The 16,275-nt window shown below is 42.9% G+C and overlaps 1 protein-coding gene across 1 annotated transcript in view; it reads left to right on the top strand.

The window, feature by feature from the left end:
- SORCS3 (sortilin related VPS10 domain containing receptor 3) overlaps positions 1-16,275 on the top strand; it is a 304,363-nt gene that overhangs the window by 81,743 nt on the left and 206,345 nt on the right. The window contains exon 2 of the mRNA XM_055720617.1: positions 12,667-12,734. Coding sequence (XP_055576592.1) covers positions 12,667-12,734 — 68 coding nt within the window. The remainder of the gene's footprint in view (positions 1-12,666; positions 12,735-16,275) is intronic.

The raw sequence follows: 16,275 nt of genomic DNA, 5'->3' as shown, positions 1-16,275 counted from the left end.
CCATGGAGTGTGGATGTTGCAGCCTCTTGCTGCCTGGAGTAATCCTTAGCACTAACTTAGGTTCCCATAGTAGGGCATCTTAGGGGCCTGCTCTGGAGGAAGGCACCCCATCAGTCCCTTGAATTCACAGTTTTGAAGTCTTTCTGTGTCCAGGCATGAAGGAGGAGAAAACACGGTGTGTCCCTTCTGTTAGGCAGACAGGACAACACCTGGTCACGTTTCCTATTCCACTTTCTGGGAGGCTACGTTATCTGTGGTGAGGCTATGTACAGACTACTGTGACACAGATCATGGCCATTCTTTCTTGCTGATGTAGCTGCAGTCTGAAATAGTTAAGTGTCAGCTGGAGGCAGAGCTGAACACCATGTCCATCAGCTGGCCCATACAAGTTCGCTGGGTTATCAGGCAGAATCCAGACAGCTCTGGCCCTGTGCTTAGGGCTGCTCTCTGGAGGGGATGGTGTTGAAGCTTGGCTGCCTCATAAAGAAGGGGGAAGATGAATCCTGAACTGAAGAATTCTCTGTCCTCTGTTCTGTTGCATATCATGGAAGCTGTTGCTAGTGTCATGTGCTGTTAGCACAGCTGTCCTGGACTCCACAGGAAGAACAGAATTTGTTTTATTTCCCTTAGATGAGGGAGGATGTTACATCTGGCTGGCTCAATGTGGTGGATGTATACCTTGGTGTATCCTTCCCAGCCCAGTTTCTGTAAATACCTAGTGAGCTAGATTTCATAAAAGGCTGCTAGATGAGGCCCTTCAAAGGAGATAATATCAGGGCTCGGGGGGTGGTGGTGGTGGTGGGGTGTTTGGCATGAGCAAGGAGCTGCTCTGCACAGGAACAAAGAAAGGAAATTGCCCAGAGTGAGTGTGTTTTCACAGCAGCAGATGAAAAAAATTTTGCTTAACTACTTAATGACACAACACACAGAGGAAATGATCACCCCCCCGAAAGAAAAACCTAACAGCCCCCCCCCCCCCCCCCAAACAACAACCAAACCAAAAAAAACCCCAAAACAACAAACAAAACCAAAACCAACCCTGAAACCAAAAACAACACCCAAACCCCCCCACCAACCAACTATCTAGCTATGGCACAAAGAGTTCAGGCACTGTAGTGATGATGAAATGTATGCACATGATGAAGACAGAATAAAAATGAAGACAAATATAATAAAAATGATTGAAATCAAGATTAAAGATTAGTTCAAAGGAACATGGAGTAGGAAAAGATGCTGCGAGGGCAGAGCTGACCTTACCACAGCTGAGCTACTAAGTTTCAAAGTAGTTTTGAGCATCTGCATATAGGAACTGCTGCATAAACATAGGTTCAAGGTCAGAAGAGTGCAATTGGACAGACTACATTTTTATTGCCTTAATATATAAGATAATCAGATCATTTAATCTTTGTTGAATCTATAATAATGTAAAAAATATGTTAATTGGCTAGTTAGCACTCTAACTATTCCTTCTGACCTTTTGTCTGCAGAGAGCCCTGACTCGTGCTTGTCTCCTACCTCCAGCATTTTCCAATCCTGTGTCCTGCTCAGCCTGACTGACCCGTTGCCTGTGATACTCACTGAGATATTCCAAACTATCACTTATATATTTACCTTATTCTTTCAGTGATGATTCTCATATTTCACTTTCCCAACTTATTAAATTTATAAATATTCTACCAACATGTATTTAAAGAACTACAATTAAATCATGTTTTTATACTAATCATAGAATCATTTAGGTTGAAAAAGACCTTTAAGATCATCTAGTCCAATCATTAACCCAGCATTGCCAAGTCCATCATTAAACCATGTCCCTAAGCACTGCATGTCTGCATTTTTTAAACACCTCCCGGGATGGTGATTCCACCACCTCCCTGGGCAGCCTGTTCCAGTGCATGATAAGCCTTTCAGTGAAGAATTTTTTCCTAAAAAACAACTTGGATCTCCCCTGGTGTAACTTGAGTCTGTTTCCTCTTGTCATATCACTAAGGTCCCCCCTGAGCCTCCTCCTGGCCAGGCTGAACAGCCCCAGCTCCCTCAGCTGCTCCTCATCAGACTTGTGCTCCAGCCCCTTCCCCAGCTCCGTTGCCCGTCTCTGGACACGCTCCAGCACCTCTGTGTCCCCCTAGAAGTGAGGGGCCCAAAGCTGAACAGTTTTGTAACGATGATACAGTCATTTGCGGTTGGGCAGTAAATGTGGGGGAAAATCTAAGTGTGGACTTTGGTATCTGCAGAACCATAATAGAACAATTTGTGCATTTTGCCTTCTTGCCCTCTGTCCTAAATTTGTCATCTGGCAAACAGCAATAATGCTTATTTCCCTGGGATGTGGTGAGGAAGGGAATAAGCCAAAACCCAAGGTACTTGGATTTGTTGGTAATAAGGATTCAGTGGCAGGTGTGGAAGGTCTTTTAACTGGCAATTAAAAGAAGATACAAGGGCATTTCTCTGAACAGGCACATCCTTTCCTTTCTATGGTAAGATCTGTGAAAGTCCAACTTTTGGACAGGTTCCCCTGGAGGGAGAAGAATATTTTCTCAGGGTAATATTGTTAAAAATTGAATAATACTGTCTCACCATAACATTGTCATCACAAATTAATGTCTGTGGGTGGGTGAGCTGGGAATAGAATGGGGAGGCTCGCCTCCACTCTGAGAGCCAGGTCAGTGACCAGACTGCACTGCTGACATGGTGGCTTCTCCAGCACCCTTCTCTTGCTGTCACGTTGGTGGTGAGGCTCCATGTTTTAGGAAGCACAACTGGCATGTGTTTCTGTGGCATGGCACCTAATTCCCTGCTGCTGTTCTTCCGAGCCAGCAGTGAGGCATTTCCAAATGAACAAGTAAATCTTTGGGTCATAGACGAGAGGCTGGAAAGGGCTTCAGCAGCTTCTTTAGTCTCTTTCCTGTCCCTGGGAAGAGAGGGAATCTCTTGCCTGTGCTCTGTTCAATACCAGTGATTTGAGTTGCGAACTGGAATCTGAGGAAGATCAGTAGTATTTATATATGTGGTAGAGAGGAGGAGAGAAAAAGAGGGAGTGTGTGTGTGAGAGGAGTGAGAGTTCCTGAATAGAGCCTGCAGCCTGAAATGGAAGAACAATAAGCAATCTGAATTTTCTTGAAAAATCAGCTTTACGGGAGCTTTGTCTTCTCTTCCTTTCAGAAATGGCTTAGACGCAAAATTCCCCAACACTTAGTTTCCTTTACAGAACCAGTCAGTTTTGTCTTCAGTCCTCAAGGAAAACCCTCACCTATCTTGGCAGTTTATACCATTTCAAAGGGCTGTGCTGTCCTACCTTCTGTCAGCCTTCCTTTTTTTTTTTTTTTTTGAGAACTGTCCTGTGAAGGTAGTGTACCCACACTTGGAGTTCAAGTCATTCCTTCTTTTCAGGTCCCCATGTCAGCAGCTTTAAATGGCCCTTCAGCAGGTGTGTGACTCCACAGAGTTAAACTGCTGCACAAAATCTGCTGGTTCCTAGATGGTATCAGGAGATAATTGGAACAAGAACCAATTGGAGCTGGCAAGGTAACTGGGGCCTTTTTTTTTCATTTGCTTCTTGAACTTGGATAGGCATGTGCATGCACAGCTTTAAAAGGAAGACAAAAAAGTAGAAAAAAGACAAAACTAAAGTTCCCAAGGCTTTGGTGGAGGCTTCTTAGCAAACGGAAAGAACTGGGAGATATGATCCAGTGTGGGTTGCTGAATCAATAAAAATAAATGATGAGTTCTTTGCTATCACCTCTAATAATGTATGATAGGGGACCCTTAAATCATATCACTACCTGCCAGGAGAGATTGTATTTATGTTTAACTGAGTTACACAGAGATAAAGCTCAAGCTTCTGTTATTTTAAGCAATCTAGATGTCTTTACTGGTGGGAACATGTATTTATGTACAGCAAGGCCATCCTGAAAAGCTGGGAAGATTCTCTGGAGCATAACTGTGCCTTGTCAGGGGGATAGGTCAGATAACCTGGGGGTCTTTTCTGTCTCTTGACTTCTCTGACTAGTGCTACTTGCAAGCCTGCTGGTAGTATATTGGTGTGTCCACCCTCACCTCCAGTGTGTTTATTCCTAATGGTCTGGAATTCTGCTTAAATGTCTCCTGTATTTTATCATGTTTTTTCTTAAAAAGGTGGCTAATTCACCATGCCTTTCCCAGACACTCTCCTGATGCTGTGTGGCTAATAGTTCTAATAATACTTAGCTTTTATGGAGTGATCCTCCCCCGCAAAGAGGACAAAGGCTTTGTGATCTGACCTGGTAGCTCTGTTTAGGGCTCTACTGCAGCCTCTGCAACAGAATCCAGCTGCTCTTTCAGGGTTGTTAACCTTGCTGGAGGCTTTTCTTTTATTTCTTTAGGAAGGAGGTGTTAAGAATGTGGCTGTAATTTTTTTTGTGTGTGTGTGCACTAAAGGTAAACATGTAATTATGCAGGAGGTATATTTGCTGAAACTCAGGCAGGATTTACCAATTTTTAAAGGAAATAACATTTCTTCTTTTTCTGTGTGAGAGATTTGTCCGATTTTTGGTGTGTAGTAGAGATGGAAGGGCAATGTGGCTGACTTGCAGACGCTGTACAGCTAGCACTTATGAATACCCCTCATTTGGGTGATACTTGGAGTCTGTGGTTTGGGAGGAGGAGAATCTGAGTTCTTTTCCCATGTTATTGTTAAACATTGTAGTCAGATTCCTCTTCTGAGTCCTGGAGGCATTAGTCATTGCTGTGGTGGTGGTGGTGGTGTTCAGCTGCATTCACAACCATGGCATAGATTCATATGTGCAAGACACCTCTGAAGTTACCCTAAATTACAGTCCCTGCACCAAAATGTTTAAAACCAAAAGCATGAAAGACCCTGATGGGTTCAATTCAAAATCCTTTCTAGATTTGCATGAGTCTGGAAAGGTAAACCTATGATACTGGAAGAGGTGTCTCAGTGTTGATGCCAATGGGTGCTTTTTCTCTGACAGTCTGGGCTTGCCCTTGAATTACCGAAATAGAGGATCGACGTACAAGGATTCCTGCTCTGCTCCTGCTGGTAATCGTGCAGGAGGAGGGAGCTGGGCTTTCTAGAGCTGGTTCTTTCTGCAAAGCACTGTAGTAGTGGTTTTGGTGTCGTGTCCTGTTCCCACTCATGCCCGCATTGTGTTCATTCACCGCAAGCCCTGTACAAGGAAAATTGAAACTGCTGCTTACATCCCAAGGGCTTGTTTGTGAAGATAATGTGATCTGTCTCCGGTGTCCCAGGGGAATTCATGGGAAGACTTCTTGGGCTCTGGCTGCCACTTATTCTGCTGCCTGATTTACATTGAAAGGGAGGAGGATAGGGGACAGAAAGAGCATACTGTGGCAGTTTTCATACTGGAAAGTGAAAAGGCACACAGGCAAAGGAGGATTAAAGGAGAATAGCTTTCTTTTAGTTACTAGTTCTTGTTTTGAGGACACGTTTGACAGTCTCAGCTGTTTGGAGATCACAGGTTCATTGGAACATGTTTTGCTTTTGTGTGTGATCTTGGGGCTTGTCTTCTTCAATTTCAGAGGGTTCTTTTGTCTGCATAGCCTGAAGTCACCCACTGATCATTTTTATGTCTTTACAGATTAAAAAAACCCCCCAAAACCAAAAAACAAACCACCCACAAAACTTTGCTGCTGCCTAGGTTAACATAACTTTAGTCTTGCAAAAGTGCCATTGATTTCCAGCAGTCAGGATTTGGCCTGTGTTTCTTGTTAGTGCTTCTGTTGTTTTCTTCTTCTGTTTTAGGATGTGCTGCTATTCCTTAACTGCTCATAGCTTGAGATAATGTTTTTTCAGCTGTGCTCACCAGGCAGGGTGTAGATTGGTGTTTAAAAGTGTATGTGTTCCTTTTTTTGCTAATCGCTCTATTACTGTGGGTGAATTTGGAATGGTGCTTTATATTCCAGGTGATGCACTTTAGCTTAAATTAATTAATTTGGAGTGGATTATTTCAGATATTTAAATTTCTGGATGGAGACATTTTTTCAGAGTAAAGTGGTCTTTAATTTGATTTTTCTGATGTATTTGCAAAGCGAATTGAACCAAACTCTTAAAAGTTGATTTAGATTATTCTTTCTGAGTGTTCCCATGTAGAGAAACACTTCATCTCTCTCTGCCTCTGGTTTCTCATCTGTAAAACAAAGATGACATTTCTTGACTTATTTCACAGTGGTGATGCTTGTAGAATCTGTGGAATTTAAATTCCTCACCTGAGAGCTTTGTAATAATGGTATATGCGTCTCACAACTGGAGATGGCACTCTTGAGTATTGGCAACAGCACTTAGACCTCCAAGGTAAATGAGGATGGTGATGGTGTGTAGTGTGATCACACGCATGCATGCATATGTTTTTGAGAGTCTATTTGTGTGAAGTGATTTTGGTGGGACCAGAGTTATGTAGTAATTGTTTTTGAGAACCACTGTACCTTGATCTAGGAAAATACTTGTGCTGGAATGGAGTTAATTTTCTTCAGAGCATCCCAGGTCATGCTACGATTTGATTTTTTTGCTAAACCAGTGTTGATATTGCACCAATGTTTTAGGTATAGCTGAGCAGTGCTTCACCGTGTCAGGTTTTCTGTTTCTTACCCTGCCTTCCCTAGGAGTAGGGGGGAGGGCAGTCAAGAACTCAGGAGGGGTCATAACTGGGACAGCAGACTTGAATTGGCCAAAGAGGTATTCAGTCCCATACGATATCATCCTCAGCAATAACAGCTGTGGAGCAGTCTTTCTAAAGTAGCCGTTGTTCAGAGCCTGGCTTTGCAATGGTTTGCTGTGGGAGGCAGTCAGTGACCACCTTTGCGTTGCTTGCGTGGTGTTTTATTCCCTCCCCTCCCTTTCCTTCACTTATTAAACTGTATTTGTCTGGAATTACAGATTTTTCTCATTTTTGCTCTTCTGGTTCCCTCGCTCATCTGCCGGGGCCTGCGTGGGTGCTTAGTTGCTGGCTGGGGTCAACCCACCACACACTTAAGCACGAGTGTATGTTGAACATATAAATGATCCTCTTCCCATCTTCTGAGTGTTTGTGTGGGGAAAATTAGGCTGGTGTTGGTGGATTTTGCCTGAACTAGCTTTGAATGCAGAGATTATGTGAAAGGCCTCCTTACTTAGCATATTCATCACCCTGAATAACTTCGTGATTATGTTGATCAGCTAATATTTAATTATTAATTTTGTGCCTTAAAAAATGCCACCACCACCACCAAAAAAATCACCCACCCTCACCAAACCCAACCAAACAACCCCCCCCAACCCAATCAAAAAAATAAAGAAACAGCTAGGGATCCCCATAGAGCAGTGCTGTTGGCTTTTAGATCCCAGAGCATTTTAAGCTAATTTGCCTTCAGCTGTGAGCAATTTACTGATACTGGTTCCCAGTACTGTGTGGATGTTCATATTTGAATTTACTTGTCGGGTGCTGTTACTCTGTTATGGATTGGGGCAAGGCAGATGAAAATTGCAGACAAGCTTCCTGTGGCTGGTGTAGGGGCGAGAAATTGTTGTAAAGATCATGGAAATAGGTCTGTAGGTAGGAAATGGAGATCCCAGCACACCAGAGTGAGTGGGAGAGCTCTCGTTTTTCACATGTAAAACTGTCTGCGATCTCTTTGCTGTGCTGTGCGCTGCCTGGTGCTCATCCCTTTGCTCATTATTGATTATGCTTGGTAAATACGTGGATAGGGATACTGATGTGTTGTGTTGATCTCTGTGCTGATAAAGCCAGTTCACTTAGAAGATGAATCTCCTGAAGTGGATCAGTGCTGGCCTTTCAGATGTCTACCTGAAATGTTCACCTATTCTCTCTGGCTGCTGTGCTCTTCTCTCTCCTGTCTTTGATACAAGCACCGCCTGATACAGGTGCATGGCTGCCTTTTTGATGTGGCACTTTTTTGTTGTCCTGAAGTTCATTGGCAACCTGCTGAGGGAACTGCAATGCCTTTACACTTGAATTTGTGGGAAAAAGAATTATATATTCCACTGTGGCGTATATGCAAAGCACTCTTGCAGTTTAGAATTGGCAAGATCTGGAGGAGGGTTTAATGAACCAAAGTAATTTTCCTTCATAGTAAAATTTTATGGGCATGAAAGATTGTTATGCCACCAAATACTCTGAAGAGCTTCTGAGCACTTTTGTGATTTATGGGCTCAGAGATTCCTAATAATTGTCTGAACAACAGGAATCCCTTCAGGGATGTGTTTTCAAGATAGAATGAAACCTGGGCTACTGTTTCTGATTATATTTTGTTTTGTGCTTTTCTGCCAGCCAAATTGCGTCAAGACTCAAGGGTTCCGGATTGGGCAGTCTTGGAGACATGCTGGCCTTATTTTAGAGAAGTGGCCCATCCTATTAAATGTGGATTTAGTGGTTCAGTATACTATACAGCATGCTGGTGGGATTTCTCAGTGCCAGAGACTTTTAATCTGTGTTGCAGTGTAAGTCACTGAAGATAATTAATTGACAGAGGTTGGCATTTTTGTCATGCGAGCCTTATAGCAGGGTATTCAGCAGACAGTGGTAGTTTCTGCACAATGAAAACATACGGACTGTGGAGGGGCATGTGTGTAAAATAAAGCGTATAAGGAAATTCTTGCAGGACTTGGAATGTTACTTGTTTCCAAAGAAAAGATATTTCTTCTGATTATCCTTTCTCTATCCCCACTTCTGTGTAGAAAACCAAAACAATTTATTGAATTATTCAGGTCATTTAGTTTTGTGTAAACTCAGCTTGAAATTGCATTTTCCAGAGGGTTTGTATTGCCTTAAGGGAGTTGTAATTCAGCCTGGCTTATTTCCTCACTGTCCTGCAGGCTGTGCAGGACATTTCATTCTCATGTGCTTATTTCATTCTCGACCAGCTGAGCTGCCCCAAGGGACACCTGCCCCCGGGTGTCCTGGGAAGTGCCGTTCGGCTGTGTGGAGCCTGGCCCATAGGAGATGGGGGGGGGGGGGGGGGGGGGGGGGTAGGGGGGTGGAAATTTCACATCTGAGCTGTATTCCCTGGAGTGAGCAGTATGACCCCAGAGAAAAACATGGTTTAGTATTGAGCTGACCTGAAGTTAATTCTGGGGAGATTGGTTTGATGAACAGAAACGGTTTCATTTGGCACTATAAGGGAATTTATCTTGATTAAAGAATGCTTAAGTTTTTGTTGTTTCTGAATCAATAACACTTGGAACTTTTAAAATTTTTATTTCTTTTCCCTAGAGAAAAAATGTTTTCATCTTAGTTTAGGTTGAAGACTGGACATTTTCTATGGTGGGGCAATTCTAGCTTTCCCTTAGTTTAGGGGAAGAAAATGTTTATTTTTCTTTTGAAATAGTACATTAAATGTGAAAACTCCAATTTCCTATTGAATTCAGCTTTTAAAATAAAAACTGTCAAGATTTTCATGCACAATTACTTTGGCACAGAAAAGCCATGGTTATGTGTTAGTGTTGACAAAAACAAGCTAAGCTTCTTCAACTACAAAGTAGAAATCAGAATCAAATGTCTCAGCTTGAGTCAATGAGGGTTTTTTCTTTTTCATTTTTTCTTCTATCGGAACTCAGTTTTGGAAAAATACGTCCATTTTTCCTTATGTTTTGTCCCATCCTTTTCAACTAAAGCATGCAAATAATAGAATGTCTTAGAAAATCTGGTACTAGCCCACATCTGCCCCTGATATCCCTGCTTCTAGTTTCTTAGCACAGTTGGGGCAACATGATGTGAAGGCCTCAGAACAGCCTCTTGGAGTGCTTTGAAGTTTCCTTTGCAATGCTGTGCCAAAAGCAGCCTGTGAAAACAACTCGGGATCCAGCCGTGCCGTTCAGGCTTTGATTTGTGTCTTAACCGCACGTGACACTGCCTTAGTAGTTACATTTGCTCCGTGGTCTCATGGGGCATGTTGTGGGGAACGTGCTTTCACAGCTATTCTGGGGAAAGTTGCATGTTCAGCCTCTGCAATCCTCTCTGGTTTTCAAACTCCCAAACCATTGCAAGAGTTGCCCTTACTGAATCTGGAGTGTCTTGTTTCAAAAGCAAGTGAGGACAGGGTGAAGGCTATCTGGGGCTGTGGGGCAGCAGTGTTGTGATTTTATGGACAGGTTGCTGTAGGTGACCGCACTATGCATTACCACTGCCACAGGCAACTCCTGCTATTTCTTGGGACCCTTTGTGAGATTTAACTGCGAAGGGATGCTCATGCTTTTGCTTTCCACGCATTAACAGCATGCAGAACTGGATTTTTGTTAGTCATCCTGGGCAAAAATCCAGAAAAGCTGTACTAAACAATGTGCTCTTACTTTGGATTTATACCCAGAAATCGAGTAGGATTCAACCCACTCCTGTAAAGCTGGTGTTATCCTATGGTTTGCAAGGTTTATAATAGATAAGTGACATTTTCAAAAATGCAGGGCACAGCAGATCTGGGAAGAGACACACAAAGAGCTGGAAGAGTACGTATGCTGCCTTTAGTTGTAGTTGCGACTAAAGGTAGAATTACTCTGTTGAAAATTGACCAGGACACGGAGATTTTATTTAATATGTTTAGGGCTGGATCCAGGATCCACTGAACTCAGCAGAAGTCATCCTGCTGGCTTCAACATGATTAGACTCTGAAACTGGAAAAATAACTTTATGAAACTTTACCACAATTGTAAGTGTTAAGGAATGTGTAATTTCTGGTAGGACAGGACTTGTGCTGTGGTGCAATGCTTCCTAGAGAGCCTTGAGAGGGGTCCTGTTGGGGCCCCTGTGGGACTACAGGGAACATCCTAAAAATATCACTCTCCTCAGGTTTTAGCTGGGAGCAGGCAGCACTGCTTCCCTCGGTTGGTGTAAGGGGAGGAGGTATACAAACTTTGGTTGGTGCAACTTGCAGCTGGCTCTTCCCATTTGTATGGGAAGGTGTGTGCAGGGTTTAAATTGTGATAAAAAGGATATTGTCCTTATTTCTGCACTGCACAGCATCGATTTCGGCTGACATGGGCTCGCATATGCTGACTCAAATCTGCCTGGCAGGTTTCTTTTCAGACCCTGCTGGAAGCAGCTTGGCTTTTATCTTCCTCTTAAAGGTCTCTGTGTGGGGAAATAAAGGGACAAAATGAAATTGGGGACAGGAAAAGTGAATCCAGTAGAGAGAGGAGTGCTCAGAGCATCTATTCTAAAGCCATTAAGCTTGGCACTGGCTGCATAGTCACGTACGAAGGTCCCTTACAATTTGAACAGGTCTCTTCTCAGTATTAGCTGACAGTTGAACCGACTGCTGCAGCCATTGTGATATTGACTAATCCTTTGGCATTTTTCTGCAAAGCTTTAAACTCCTCACCCAGCAGCCTTTCAGCTGGGAAACGTGAATGAAAGGTGTGGTGGGTCCCACTGCTGTGAGAGGAGGACGATGTGGCTTTTGTAGTAGCAAAAATCCTTGTTGCATTGGAGAACATTAACAAACTCAACCACTGGGATCACATCTCTCATTTGGACCTACCTTTTAGCTGTGAAGTACCCGTTAACAAATAAAACCCAAAGCAGCTGCAAGGGAAACCACCCTCCTTGAATCTTACAAGGAGGAAACAATGCTGAAAAGCTAAAATGATGCAAACCAAAAATGAAGAGATGCCCAAGAGCTCTTCCTGAGGCTGGTCCCATAGAATCCAAGGGAATGTACTATGTGACATTATGCTAAAAAATCAAGGAGCACAGGTGCTCCAGTGGTTTTAACTTCTAGTAAAGAGCCTCTATTTTTTCTGCAGAAGTTCCCATCCCATCTGAGCCTGGGAGCTTGCTCAGAGGCTCTCAAGTTATTGCACTGCATAGCTGCCTTTTTTGGGAGAGAGGGGCATTGGGCAGTGTAGCTGGTAACTAGGAGGGTTACTTTTACCTGTGAAATCTGAGGTCAGAGCACAAAGGATATGTACTGCTTATCTCCCCTCTCTTTCTACCTCAGTTTTGCAAGGACATGAATCAAGAATTTTCATGGCTCACCAGAAAGTTAGTTAGTGGGTCCTGAAGGCTCTGACTCTCCTTGAGCACTAGATACAGCTGAAGTTTTGTCTTGCTCAGTGTCAAAGCTGAATGTTATGCTGTGCCCCTCTATTTTACCACTGCAGAAAGGTGATATAGCCTGTGGAAATTCCCATGCTCCTAGAGTCAGTGACAGCAAACAGGGAACAGCAAAGCTCAGTCTGGGCAAAAGGGACTGTTTTGCTGGGTAGGGATCTTTGTAAACAAACTTGCCATTTATTTCCGTGGAGACTCAACAATTTGTGGTAGCACCTTGAGAAACAGGAAAAGCTGACTGTAATTTCTGATTGAGCTGTTAATAAGGGCACATCTGGTTCCACCCTGACCTTGAATAACCATTGCTGTAGAGGGAGCGGCTTACAATGTTTGATTACTTCTTGTTGGCATGCTTGATTTCAAATGCAAAACATTTTGAGATTAAAATAAATGTTACTGGTTACATGATACATTAAGCTAATGATTAATTTTTTAAAAACTTGATCCTATAATACCTCAACTTTAATGGATAAATGCTAAACTCTCCTTTGGGTGATTTCAGATGCCTTGTGTATTGTTACACAGTCTAAAGGGAAACTCTCTCTCTCCCCCCCCCCCCCCCCCCCCCTTCTTTTCCCTTTCTCTTCCTCCCTCCCTTCCCCCTCCCTAGGTGATTCTCATTCTGACAAAGCTGTACGACTTCAACTTGGGGAGTGTTACCGAGAGTTCACTGTGGAGGTAAGTGAATTGTCAAAACCACAGCAACTGGCATGGAGGGGTTGCACTGTGTCTCTTGTAAAACTGGAGGCAGAGCAAGGTGGGCATCTGAGTTGATCAGGGAGGAGGTGGGAGGGAGTCTAAGATAACTGGAGTTGCTTTTTGGAAAAGGGAGACATTAATATGTTCATATTGCTTTAATGAAGTGGAGTCTGCACACAAGAGAGTTTATTGATGTAAGGTCACTTCCCTGGACACAGTGGAGCTTGGCTTCATTCTTGCCTTTGAGTGTCCTTAGACAAGGCTCTTCATTCCTCAGAGCTTCTGCTGTGAGACTGGCAACAAGAACAGTCTCTATAAATGGTACATGCTTGCTAGAACAATATCCAGCACAGTGCATGATATAATCTGATCTGAGCCGTGTTCCTCAGCTCTGTGAGCTGAGACGGTCATCTTGGCAGTGAATCTGTGTTGCCTTGGGCTGTGAGGATAGTAGCCCCTAAATAACTAGTGATGTCACAGTGAGGTGCTGGTGTCTTCTCTGCTATGGTTAGACTCAGAGTGTGTTATATACCTGCCATGCTTCTAGTCTGGCATGGGAGATGGAGAGTCCTGGCCTGGGGAAGCATGCTGCTGGACAGAATGTGTGTTTTTAAGTATGACTGTGCATTTAAAATAAATAAATAAATATTTATACAACCCCCTTCAAACTCACCACTAGAAGCAGGCCAGTTCCTTGATGTCTGAAATCACTAGTAGTTTCTACTTGCTGGGGATTGCTCTTCCTCCTAACAACCTGCCTCTGGTTTGGAAAGGGTTTGCCTTTAACGGAGTTGTTATTAGGTGTTTTTACCCTAAGGATTTTTTTTTTTAATGTAGCCAGGGGTTGCGGAGACCAAGTGCCTTGTGTCAGATTTACCTGGTGTGTTACAGCTATTGCACAACTTGTGGAAAGTGTAGTTGGTGGAACTTGCAGTGTGTTGCAACCATTGCCCCAAGTGTGAGCACGTTCTTGGCAGATGATCTCTTGTACTTCTTCCTTTCCAGCTAATTTTAAAGTCCCTGTTTGGAGCAGACTTTGGGCATGTGCTGCAGGTTTATTCCAGTTAATGTATTTAAGGGTCAATTGTTCAGTAGAGCTCTTGAAACTTCTCAATTTGAACAGTGCTTCCAAATCCTAATTGTGCTGTACCATGGTAATCTGCAAAAGTATAAATAACCGTGCAGCTAATAAGAGAGAATACAGTAATTTCCACTTATCCTGGTACTTTTCAAGGTATTAAAATGCTAAAAAAACTTTTGCCTCTTTACCTAACAAGTACAAATGGCACTGTGATTGTACTTTAGATGTAATTGCCAAGCAATTTGCTCTGCATAAATAATGTAACAAGCAGGCAGATCCTGTCCTAATACTGAACTTGCAGCGTTACCTCAGCTGTGCAGAAAGGTGATAGCACCATCCCTTTTGGAGTTTTCCCAGAGTGGTGTGTTCTGGGACACTTCTGCACCTTTCCTGCAGTGAAATAGGGACCAGTGTGGGGCCCACAGACTCAGGTATGTTGAGAAGTCAGAACCTCCTGAGTTCTCTCCCAAGATTAGGGAGGAAAGCTCAGTATAAAAGCTAGTAGGTAGAGCTCCAGGGCTTTAAACCATAGTTTCCCAACTGGAAAATTCAGGATTAAGCCATATTGTACTTTGCAGGGGAGTATGGAGTCAGAGAGGAGCTATGAGTTTCTTTGGAAAGGACACAGTAGAAATGCAAACAGGTACTAAGTGGAAGTAATAAGCCAAGAGAAAGACCCCTTTTCTCAGGATTTTCTGTTCTATTTGCACATGAAGACCTTTGTGTCTCTGCATTATTTAAATTGGTACTTTTCAATGTTTTCTTTTAATGTTTGAGACCTTGAAAATTTCAAAAAGAGGATGTGTCTTTGCAGAGTGAATTTAAACCTGGCAGCAGTAGGTTTACTTTCCTTAGTTACTTTTTGTAGACTTCTTCATAGCCATCATTCAGCCCCCAGAACTGATGGGTCACAAAGTGAATGCAGCTATCAAGTATTTATCAGAAGGTGGTCTGGACATTTCCAGGAGCTTGGTAGCTTGGTGGTTTTTTTTGGTTTTGGTTTTTGTTTTTTTTTTTGGTTTGGCACCCCATGTATTCCAGAAATATGACATCCTTTCTGCTAACCGGGAGTCCTACCCATCTTAGCAGTGGAGCTGCGTGATATCTATTCTGAATGCTTGGCAAACGCAGTTGCTTCCATGAGAGAGGAGTGGCTTTTGTGGCAGAGAGCAATGAATCACATGGCAGTGCTTCAAAGGATGCTAGAGTGCATAGAGCAGAGTGCAATGCAATCTCAAAATATCATCTTGCCTCTGCTTGCTTCATGCATCAAAATCTTCTCTGTTTCCCCTGGGTTATAGTGTGAGGCTTCTTTTAATGGAAAACTGAATTGCCACATAAAAGAAATTTCTAATCTCTGCATCTAAATACAAAGACAAGTAAATCAATAAGAAAACATCCTGAATGTAATTAAAAAAGGGAGCAAGAGAGGGAGAGGAGAATTAAAAGTTATGATGGGAGCTGCTTCTATATCAGGGTGATACGAGTTTAGATGGAGGAAATGCTAGTCAGCGTTTGAATGCAGGAACACAGATACTGAAGCAGCCAGCTTCAAGGAAAAGATCCCTACATCCACTCAGCTAAGCCCCTGCCCCTTGCAAATACCACATCTCTTCTTGGTCACAAGAGATACCTGTCAGTTGTGGCTTGGATATTTTTTTTTTCCCACTGAGTTGAGTCGTGGTGATCGTTTTCCTCCTATGAAAGGAAGCTGTTGTACTTGTAATGGTGTGAGACATCAGAATTTGTGCAGAGAGGTTTTTTATTAGGTCAGGAAATATAACTGTGAAAATTAAGCTCTTCAGGCATGCCAACCCTTCATCAGTTCTCATTGCCTAGAAAAATATCTAACTGGGTAGTTGAGAATCCGGCTATATCCTGCCTGCTCTAAGTAGAAGTTAAGGATTAAGCGTTGTGCATATGCTTTCTGTAGTATTTTCACCCCATCCAACACTTCTCCATCAACAAAATAAGAACAGTTCTCCCTCTTAATCTATAAATTTATATGGGTTTGATTTGAAGTGCTGTTGGAGCACCTCTGATTCCCAAACACTCTCTGTAAGCCAGGGTCCCTGCATCAAACTTCATTGCCCGTGATGAACTGTAAGCACACAGGAGTGATCTGTCATGAAATATGAACTCTGTGAAGAGTAGGGGCCAGGCTGCTTCACAGGGATTGTAGTTCAAGAAAGCATCTGTTGAGAAGAGGAGAATGACAGGGTTAGATATGCAAAATATGGTGTTTAAAAGGCACCACTCACAGCCAACAGTTGAGTGTTTTGTAGTTTTTGGCCTATTTTTCTGTTGAAAATCTCAGGCAAATTTTGTTAGGAGGAGGAGAGAAAGGGAAGCCTATTCAATGGCTTGTTTCTTAAGATGTGTGTGCTCGTAATGCTTGCAGATCTGACCCATAGAAATTGTGATTGCGATAAATGAGTT

The sequence above is a fragment of the Falco cherrug genome, chromosome 9 (assembly GCF_023634085.1).
Source record: "Falco cherrug isolate bFalChe1 chromosome 9, bFalChe1.pri, whole genome shotgun sequence".
Taxonomy (NCBI): Eukaryota; Metazoa; Chordata; class Aves; order Falconiformes; family Falconidae; genus Falco; species Falco cherrug.
The sequence above is the reverse complement of the archived record's forward strand: the minus strand, read 5'-3'. Positions and strand labels throughout refer to the sequence as shown.